General features: G+C 41.9%; 1 protein-coding gene across 2 annotated transcripts in view; it reads left to right on the top strand.

Moving 5' to 3' along the window:
* Nucleotides 1-4,302: 4,302 nt before the first annotated feature.
* Nucleotides 4,303-11,325, top strand: part of LOC124049037 (neural proliferation differentiation and control protein 1-like) — a 34,623-nt gene continuing 27,600 nt past the window's right edge. Inside the window, exon 1 of one of the 2 annotated variants that reach the window (XM_046370331.1) lies at nt 4,303-4,655. In XM_046370331.1, the coding sequence (XP_046226287.1) occupies nt 4,556-4,655 (100 nt within the window). In that variant the 5' untranslated portion in view covers nt 4,303-4,555. The remainder of the gene's footprint in view (nt 4,656-11,325) is intronic. The other variant, XM_046370330.1, reaches the window with a different exon arrangement.

The following is an 11,325-nucleotide window of genomic DNA, read 5'->3' as shown; positions in this document are numbered from 1 at the left end:
GCCTTCTCAAAATCACAGATGTCCTCCCAGACCCACGTGTTCTCCTTGCCCAGTCTGGGCCACTCCATACTAGAGGTCTACGGATTAATCGGAATGGCCGATTAATCGGGGCATTTCAAGTTTTCATAACAATCCGAAATCGGTATTTTTGGGTGCTGATCTGCTGATTATTTTTACACCTCTATTTAATCTGTATTTAACTAGGCAAGTTAGTTAAGAACACATTCTTATTTTCAATGACGCCTAGGAACGAGGCAGAATGACAGATTTTTAACCTTGCCTGCTCGGGGGATTCAATCTTGCACTGATTACATTGCACTCCACGAGGGGACTGACTGTTACTCGAATGCAGTAGGAGCCAAGGTAAATTGCAATCAATCAATGACTGTCATTGCTCCAATGTGTACTTAACCATAAACATCAATGCCTTTCTTAAAATCAATACACAAGTATATATTTTTAAACCTGCATACCGAGCTAAAAGAAATCCAGTTTAGCAGGCAATATTAGCCAGGTGAAATTGTGTATTTTCTCGTTCATCGCACGCAGAGTCCGGGTATATGCAACAGTTTGGGCCGCCTTGCTCTTTGCGAACAAATTTGCCAGAATTTTACGTAATTATGACATAACATTGAAGGTTGTGCAATGTAACAGGAATATTTAGACTCATGGATGCCATGCGTTAGATAAAATACAGAACGGAATAAACGTTTTGTTTTCGAGGTGATAGTTTCCGGATTAGTCAAAGGTATATGGTTTAGAGATAAATAGTTGACGCTTTATAATTCCTGTAATAACTTGCAGCTGAACTTGAAAGGGGGTTCGGTTCCTTCGTTATTTTACCGTTCATGTCTTCCATAGAGAATGTCTTGATCTACTTCAAATAAGGGCTGTGTTTCGTGCAGGCTTAAACCGCCTCTGCGTTTTGATACCCGTGTAAATCTCACTAGGATAAGGTAACGTAACATTTGTCAACATATTTTCATAAATCCACTCTACATTTTTTTTTAAATCTTCGCTTATATTTAGCCAATATTGATCAGAATTACCTTGTCCTGTGGATATCTACAGTTATAAAATTGGCAAGGTGGTGTAAGCCTACACGAAACGCAGACCTTATTTTAAGTGAATCTAGAAAATATCCTATGGAATAAATGAATGAAGGAGCCGCTTTTCAGATTTTGCTAGGTGTCATGGGAATTATGACTCGCACTTTAGTAGTCAATTCTTACCATGCCCATTATTAAAATAGGATTTCCTGCATATAGAAATTACAGTTTTTGTTTTCAACATTCATCACAGGTAACTCAAACAGTTGAGAGTATTTGTCTCCTAAACAGACTCTTCAGTATCATTGTCACTTCAGAGCTGTGTGTGTTTTACAGATGGCAGAGAAAAGCAGAGCACCAGTGTGGGACTATTACATAGAATTGGCACCAGGGAAAGCAAGGTGTCTTATTTGTGATAAAGATGTAAGCATGGGGTCAGCAACGGCTAAATCAAAAAATAACCTGTGGAATCACCTTAAGAACACCCATCCAAAAGCCCATATGTATTATATTAAGTTAAAATAAAAGTGTTCATTGTTCATTCAGTATTGTTGCCATTATCATTATTACAAAAGTGTGTGTTTGTGTATATATATATATATATAAATCCGTTTTGTATTTTATTTTTATATCGGCCGATTAATCGGTATCGGCTGTTTTTTTGTCCTCTAATAATCGGTATCGGCGTTGAAAAATCATAATCGGTTGACCTCTACTCCAAACCCCTTATCTCAAAGAAAAAGCACACCATAAAATGTGAGCTTTTCAATCTCCAAACGTCTGAATTTAGAATGAACTTAATCTCCTCTGTCCTCTCCTTCACCTGCAATTTGTATTTATTATGGATCCCCATTAGCTGCTGCCAAGGCACACTGCCAGGTCTCTGACCTCCTTCCTATGCGCTGTCTCGTTGTTGGTGATCAGGCCTACCACTGTTGTGTAGTCAGCAAACTTAATGGTGTTGGAGTCGGCCACGCGGTCATGGGTGAACAGGAAGTACAGGAGGGGATAAAGCAAGCAGCCCTAAGGGGCCCCAGTGTTGAGGATCAGTGTGGCAAATGTGATGTTACCTACCCTTACCACCTTGGGGCGGCCTGTCAGGACGTCCAGGATCCAGTTGCAAAGGGAGGTGTTTAGTCTCAGGGTCCTTAGCTTAGTGAATAGCTTTGTGGGCACTATGGTGTTGACTACAGCTCAGCGTTCATTGAACAGGATTCTCACATCGGTGTTCCTTTTGTCTAGGTGGGAAAGGGCAGTGTGATTGAGATTGCATCATCTGTGGATCTGTTGGGGCGGTATGCTAATTGGAGTGGGCCTAGAGTTTCTGGAATTATGTGTTGATGTGAGCCATGACCAGCCTTTCAAAGCACTTCATGGCTACGGACGTGATCACACAGTCATCCAGAACAGCTGGGGCTCTCATGCAATGCGTCAAGGTTGCTTTCCTCAAAGTGAGCATATAAGGCAATTAGCTTGTCTAGTAGGCCCGTGTCACTGAGCAGCTCATGGCTGGGTTTCCCTTTGTAGTCCGTACTAGTTTTCAAGCCTCGCCACATCCGACGAGCGTCAGAGCCGGTGTAGTAGGATTTAATCTTAGTCCTGTGTTGATGCTTTGCCTATTTGATGGTTCGTCTGAGGGCATAGCGGGATTTCATATAAGCATCCGGATGTGTCCCGCTCCTTGAAAGCGGCAGCTCTAGCCTTTAGCTCGGTGCGGATGTTGCCTGTAATCTATGGCTTCTGGTTGGGAAATATAAGTATGGTCACTGTGGGGACGATGTCATCGATGCACGTATTGATGAAGCCTGTGACTGAGGTGGTATACTCCTTAATGCCACTGGATGAATCCCGGAACATATTCCAGTCTGTGCTAGAAAAACAGTCCTGTAGATCGTCCAGTTTGTTTTCCAATGATTGCACGTCGAGCCAGTCTGAGCGTTCCCGTCACTCCCAGAGAAACCCTACTAAGAAGAACGCACAGAAACAGCAGAACAGTCCTCCAAGCCATGAGGTAGGCCACTACTCACTCTATGTTATAGAAAAAAGGGTTCGAAAAGAGTTCTACGGCTGTCCCTATAAGAGAACCTTTTTTGGTTCCAGATAGAACTATTTTGGGTACCAAAAGGAGTTATTCCAAAGGTTCTCCTTTTTTTCTAAGAGTGTATGGGGCAGTTTCCCAGAGACAGGTAAAACGTAGTCCTGGACTAAAAAGTAAGTTCAGTGGAGATTCTCCATTGAAAATGATTTTAGTGGAGGACGAGACATAATCTGCGTCCGGGAATCTTCCCCTGTATCAGAAAAGTGTTCTGAGATATATTATTATTATTATTATTATTATTATTATTATTATTATTATTTATATATTATAAGAGGGGTAACGCTTTGGAGGTCATATGTAGCCATGTGATAGGGGTTATTATAGTGTTTTGGTAATGGTTCTCACACCCTATGATCCATACAGCTACAGAAACTATGTATGTTATGGCTGGCTGAAGTAAAACTATTCCCATTGGCTGCCATCAGATAGAAGGCCTGAAGTGCTCCAACTGGGACCCTTATGAGACAGATGTCACCTTCCTCACCGGCGTTGACACAAATATTCACCCGATGCTGTACTCACTTTCTGGTATTTTGGGCAACACTTTTATAGCACAAAAATAGGCTATTGTTATTAACTATGTTATTTTCTCAGAAAATAGAGAGGTTGGGTTATATTAATGTTGTGATAGCACGTTAATTGACTTGTTAAAATAAAGGGGTAATACCAGGGTAATAGTGGAAACTCAAAGGAGCTGCCTAGGCCTACACATTGTCTCTGGCATAAACATGGACATTGCATTGCATATCTTACCAACAAATATGCATCAGGAAGCTTTGTAAATATTTTCCCTCCTAATTCTGATAAGGCTATATCTTCATACTTTGCTGTATATATAGTTCCCAGAGTATATACTTTACAGTGTACAGTGATTTACATTGGTGAAGTGAAACGAAAAGGAAAAAAATAGTTAGCCTACGTGTTTGTGTGACTGGTAGTGGTCAAACCAGAGACAAAAGAATACACCGTCTTTGGTCAGACCACAGGCTACACAAGACACACACCTGGCGATCGCTTACCTGCCTGCGCTGTCTGTCAAAGTGCCCAAGCCTGTTTTGTAAACGCGTCATGACGCCGAAACCAAGATTTGACGTAGCCTACCTCCACCGTTCACCCGTGCCCCTCCATCTAATCTCGCCTCTCTGTGAATGCTGAATTCCCCGCCTCCCCACTTTTCAACGAGCGCACCGCTATTTTTAGCACTGCCACGGATTAATGTAAAGTGGCGCAGAGACCGTGAACCGGACTGTCCACAAGCATTGTAGGACCTCGCTCGGTATCGGTGCATTCGGCGAGTTACTTGTCACGGAAACCACTTGGCACGGATTCGGAAATCGAGTGGGGGGAATGATGACAAACCCCATGTACCCTTTTCTGGCTTTCTTTTCCTAAAGAAGCATTTTCAAGGATGCTGCTTTCGAAGCGGATCGAACGACAACCCCGGCCCTCGCTCCTGCCTGTGGTTCTCCTATGTTTCATTCTCACCACTGTCAGTGCCAGCATGCCAGGTAAGCATATAGTTTACTTCTAGGACAAATTAAAACGATTTATATTTTGCTTTGTCCCGTATAAAATTAGGATTAGCCTATGCCCTATTAATATCTTCACATTTTAAAAACAGCCCGCATCCAATTTAAAAACAACAAACATAACATTAAAAACATGACATTACTTGGTCATTTTATGGAGAAAATTGTCCAAAGGGCACTGAAATGTAAATGTTTTTCTAATTGTGAGTTGAATCAATTAATTGTGTTTAACGCTCACTGTACTTTACTACTTAGTGCGTGACGGTAACATTTTGCTTCACTAAGAGTTGTGACATCTGATATGCAACAGGGTGCTGCTGCTCTCTACCAAGACAACAGTCTGCTTTTAGTCTGGTTTACTAAATCTAGATATGTCTCTGCGCAAACTAGCAAAAGGGATCGAGAAAAATACATTCTCAAGAATTCCCCACTAATTCCCTTACTCGTAATTTAAATTTCTCAAAGCGTTTCCGCTCTACAGTTGCACCGTGTATTCCCTAGCAAATGGGATTCCCGAGTGACGCAGCGGTCTAAGGCACTGCATCTCAGTGCTAGAGGCGTCACTACAGACCCTTGTTCGATTCCAGGCTGTGTCACAAACGGCCGTGTTTGGGAGTTCCATAGTGTGGCGCACTATTGGCCCAGCTTCGTCCAGGTTTGGCCGGCCAATATTGTAAATAAGAGTTTGTTCTTAACTGACTTGCCTAGTTAAATAAGGGTTAAATAAATACAAAATGGATGTGGTCTATATTATTTGATGTAATTCATATAACTATGTATACATTTTAAGTAAATCATCGTGTAGTCTTAGCCTATTGCAGATTGTAATTGGGGGGAGACACTTAATTTAGTAAATATAATCAAATGGAATTTAACTGTAATTTCCATGAAAATATTGAACATGTAGGCCTTATTTTACAGACATAAAGTAAATCACCTTTTTATAAGAGACAGATGAGGTTGAAAAGGATGAATTGGAGAATGAATATTATCTGATGATGAGAGGAACTGACTGATTGTTGATGAGAGAGCTATTCACACTGAGGCCCTATGAGCAACACAAAAGCTGGACACTAACACACACAATCTCTTTATCTTCTGGACTAATCACACACATCCCTCCATTAGCAGTGGCATGCATCCACTCTTTAAATCTTATACACTCATGCAGTTCCACACAATAACTCAAACACACTCATACACTCTTTAGTGTAGTGTAACTCCGGCATATACAGTATAATCCCAAAATGGTGGGATGTGTGCAATGTATATCTCTACAATACATGTGTACACAGACCTGTATGTTGGTCTGTACTGCTTGTTGAAGTTTCCAAGTAAGGCTTCAGGCATTCGGACAATGTTTACCATTAGGTGTTGTTATGGATGTATCATCATCCTGATTGACTATAAGCAGGCTGTTGAATTGCTAACATGTTCATGTTATGTAAGCCGAGTACTGTCAAAGAGAATGACAGCCAGGGATGGAAATGCATCATATAAATCAACCTGTATTTGCATTGGCACCACTTTTGTGTTCTGAGAGCTTCTCCACTGTAAAAATGCCGTCTGTCTTATTCAACTGGCTTCTGTTGATGAACAACACCACATAACAAGCATATTCTCTCTCAGGCCCTACCTTTAGCTGATTCTCCCTGTTGTCATCAGTGTTTTACTTTCAAATGTCAGGTTTGTCATTGCAAAGGCAGTGCCTTTGTGTGGTTCTCTGGCAATCTTGTCACTATTCAGTGATCAGTCGCCTGGAGGCTTGCTTGTGTTAGAGGAAGAGATTACAGTTGAACTGTTATTGCTAGTCACAAATAACACGCACGCACGCACATACACTTTTGTGACCCAGATACTGTCCAGATTTTGCAGCACCTTTGGGGCCAGGCAGAGAGAGCAGATGGAAATAGTTAAGGGTCTGAACTGACACTGTGACAGGCCCACGTAGACCACTGACTTGCACTACTGAAGGGGTGTCTTTCTCTCTCTCTCTCTCTCTCTTTCTTTCTCTCTCTAACTATGTTTCCATTGAAGTTTTTATGCCAGTAAAGTCATGCTGTATGAAAAAAAGACCATGACAGGTTTGGTGGAAACATGAAGTGTTGGTACAATTTCAGAAATGTCAACAGACAAGTTGCTCATTCGACATGGTGGGATCTTTTTGTGTCGGTATAATCAGTTATGCAACAATGGCGGTGGGAACTCTTTCATGTTCAAATATTTATATCACAAACCGTCATGTTGAAGTAAACTTGGAGTCACGCAGTGATCTGCTATACATTGTACTACCACGACGTGGAAAAGCGTTGTGCGTTTTATAGGTAGATGAAATAAGTTATGATGAACTTCATGGCGGTTAAGGGATGGACGGTGATGATCCTAATGCAAATGTTCTATAACTATTGAGGGTTTTATATGAATGCTGGTGACATGATGATCGACGCTTGGCTGGCAATTATCAAATAAAAATGACATTGCTCTTATTTATAATTCATCATATAACCTACCCTGTCCACTTTGTCAGCAAACTGTTGTCTAGAGAACATGTGCCGAAACCAGATAGGGAAAGTTTGCTTTTAATTCGGTACATGGAAACTCTAATGAGAATTTAGCTTTTTTTTACAACCAAATCTAAAAAAAAATATATGTAAATGAAATGTTATAGAAGTGTCCAGACACGTTTTCTTTACGATTTGACTTGTTTTTGAGAAACGTACCACAACCAGACTTGGATAACACTGGAGGCCCCTTCGGTCTCCACACAGTTGGGTAAAGTTGCTTTTAGTTTTTTGTGCCCGTTATGTGGAACAACTTCCAGAGCTCTCTGATATGAGATGTTCTGGTCCCCCTTGATCTGTTCAGAGTAATGATTGGATACCTCTATGTTGATACATTTATTTTTCTTAATATGTTTTGTAATTTTGTATATTGTATGTTGTCCATTTCTAAAAGGACGTATTTGGGGTAAGTTTCTCAAAAACAAGTGAAATTGCAACAAAAAAAATGTCTAACACCCTATTTACATAAATTGAGATTTGGTTGAAGAAAACCAAAATTCTCCTTTAAGGCTGTGAGATTGACCATTCTGTTCAATTTTTAACAGTGAGGCGGAAACAGCAGTTCTTTACTTTTCTTGCCCCAAGTGAGGCTTTTATTAGCAAAAGTGAAGATAGCCAGGGAACTCTACAAATATTTACATAAGAAAATAACAAACTGGATGTTGCAACAGGAATACAAACTGAACCTAATAGAGCGCTTCAAACAAAACCCAGGCCCCAAATGTACTGTAACCCAGCAGCATGCCAACCAGTTCCCTGTCCAATCCCAAACAATGAAAATGACAGGGTTTAGATACCCACAATGTATGTGTATCAGCCAATAGGATGAACTGTATCACATCATGATTACCAATAACGACGAGACGGCCTACAGGGAGGAGGTGAGGGCCCTTGGAGTGTGGTGTCAGGAAAATAACCTCACACTCAACGTCAACAAAACTAAGGAGATGATTGTGGACTTCAGGAAACAGCAGAGGAACACCCCTATCCACATCGATGGAACAGTAGTGGAGAGGGTAGCTAGTTTTAAGTTCCTCGGCATACACATCACAGACAAACTGAATTGGTCCACTCACACTGACAGCGTCGTGAAGAAGGCGCAGCAGCGCCTATTCAACCTCAGGAGGCTGAAGAAATTCGGCTTGTCACCAAAAGCACTCACAAACTTCTACAGATGCACAATCGAGAGCATCCTGGCGGGCTGTATCACCGCCTGGTACGGCAACTGCTCCGCCCTCAACCGTAAGGCTCTCCAGAGGGTAGTGAGGACTGCACAACGCATCACCGGGGCAAACTACCTGCCCTCCAGGACACCTACACCACCCGTTGTTACAGGAAGGCCATAAAGATCATCAAGGACATCAACCACCCGAACCACTGCCTGTTCACCCCGCTATCATCCAGAAGGCGAGGTCAGTACAGGTGCATCAAAGCTGGGACCGAGAGACTGAAAAACAGCTTCTATCTCAAGGCCATCAGACTGTTAACAGCCACCACTAACATTGAGTGGCTGCTGCCAACACACTGTCATTGACACTGACCCAACTCCAGCCATTTTAATAATGGGAATTGATGGGAAATGATGTAAATATATCACTAGCCACTTTAAACAATGCTACCTTATATAATGTTACTTACCCTACATTATTCATCTCATATACATATGTATATACTGTACTCTACAACATCGACTGCATCCTTATGTAACACATGTATCACTAGCCACTTTAACTATGCCACTTTGTTTACTTTGTCTACATACTCATCTCATATGTATATACTGTACTCGATACCATCTACTGTATGCTGCTCTGTACCATCACTCATTCATATATCCTTATGTACATGTTCCTTATCCCCTTACACTGTGTATAAGACAGTAGTTTTGGAATTGTTAGTTAGATTACTTGTTGGTTATCACTGCATTGTCGGAACTAGAAGCACAAGCATTTCGCTACACTCGCATTAACATCTGCTAACCCATGTGTATGTGACAAATAAAATTTGATTTGATTTGATCATGATCAATTAACATTAACAATGCAGGAAATTCAATACAACATGTTAATAAGTTCATAAACATACACTATATGTTTTCATACCAGCACACATGTCAATAAAGCTGCTCCACTTGCTTTAAGCATAAATACAACCTGGGATATAAACATGTTCATCCCCCCGGGATAAGCTACTACCGCAGTACCATTCATTAACTGTGCTCGCCCGAGCACCTTTTGGCTGTCAATTCTCAGACCAGGAAATAACCGGAACTCTCTTCAATAAACGAGGATAACAAGTTAAGAATCTACATTTAAGCTTAACGCTCATGATTTCATCTTCAAACATGATTACATCACAGTTGTACTTCCTAGTCATAAATACATGAGCATGAAGTTATATAGTGGGCGATGCACAACTATGTTTTGCGCGCACAAACCCATTGACGGCATGCGACCACCAACTCTCACCAAAGTCTCCTCTCATTTGCAGGTGATCAACAATCAAGACGTCGAAATACATCCCTAATCCCACATTATATTCAATAAATACATGTGCCTCATAAACAGTTTCATAAACATTGTCTGGTTATTGATAATCGGGCCTAACTTTTGCTTAGGTGACAAGGACATAATCAGTGGTGTAACGTACTTAAGAAAAAAATACTTTCAAGTACTACTTAAGTAGTTTTGTTTGGTATCTGTACTTTACTATTTTTATTTTTGACTACTTTTGCTCCACTACATTCCTAAAGAAAATAATGTACTTTTTACTCCATACATTTTCCCTGACACCTACAAGTACTCAATAAATTTGGAATGATTAGCAGGACAGGAAAATGGTCCAATTCAAATCCAATTTTATTAGTCACATGCGCCAGATACAACCTTACAGTGAAATGTTTACTTTCGAGCCCCTAACCGATAGTGCAGTTAAAAAATACGGATAAGAGATAAAAGTAACAAGTAATTAAAGAGGAGCAGTAAAAAATAACAATATATACAGGGGGTACCGGTACAGAGTCAATGTGCGGGGGCACCGGTTAGTTGAGGTAGTATGTGCATGCAGGCAGAGTTAATTAAAGTGACTATGCATAGATGGCAACAGAGTGGCAGTGTTGTGGGGGGGGGGGAGCAATGCAAATAGTCTGGTTAGCCATTTGACTAGATGTTCAGGAGTCTTATGGTTTGGGGGTAGAAGCTGTTTAGAAGCCTCTTGGACCTAGACTTTGTGTTATGGTACCGCTTGCCACGTGGTAGCAGAGAGTACAGTCTATGACTAGGGTGGCTAGAGCCTTTGACAATTTTCAGGGCCTTCCTCTGACACCGCCTGGTATAGAGATCCTGGATGGCAGGAAGCTTGGCCCCAGTGATGTACTGGGCCGTTCGCACTACCCTCTGTAGTGCTTTGCGGTCGGAGGCCAGGCAGTTGCCATACCAGGCAGTGATGCAGCTGTAGAACCTTTTGAGGATCTGAGGACCCATGCCTAATCTTTTCAGTCTCCTGAGGGGGAATAGGTTTTGTCGTGCCCGCTTCATACCTGTCATGGTGTGCTTGAACCATGAGTTTGTTGTTGATGTGGACACCAAGGAACTTGAAGCTCTCAACCTGCTCCACTGCAGCCCCGTCAATGAGACTGGAGATGTGCTCGGTCCTCCTTTTTCCTGTAGTCCACAATCATCTCCTTTGTCTTGATCATGTTGAGGGAGAGGTTGTTGTCCTTGCACCACACGGACAGGTCTCTGACCTCCTCCCTATAGGCTGTTTCATCGTTGTCGGTGATCAGGCCTACCACTGATGTGTCATCGGCAAATGTAATGATGGTGTTGGAGTCGTGCCTGGCCATGCAGTCATGAGTGAACAGGGAGTACAGGCGGGGGCTGAGCACGCACCCCTGAGGGGCCCCTGTGTTGAGGATCAGTGTGGCGGAGGTGTAGTACCTACCCTTACTACCTGGTGGAGGCCCGTCAGGAATTCCAGGATCCAGTTGCAGAGGGAGGTGTTTAGTCCCAGGTTCCTTAGCTTATTGATGAGCTTTGAGGGCACTATGGTGTAGAACACTGAGCTGTAGTCAATGAATAGCATTCTCA

This window comes from Oncorhynchus gorbuscha, linkage group LG11 (assembly GCF_021184085.1).
Source record: "Oncorhynchus gorbuscha isolate QuinsamMale2020 ecotype Even-year linkage group LG11, OgorEven_v1.0, whole genome shotgun sequence".
Lineage (NCBI taxonomy): Eukaryota > Metazoa > Chordata > Actinopteri > Salmoniformes > Salmonidae > Oncorhynchus > Oncorhynchus gorbuscha.
This window is presented reverse-complemented; position numbering and strand designations above follow the sequence as displayed.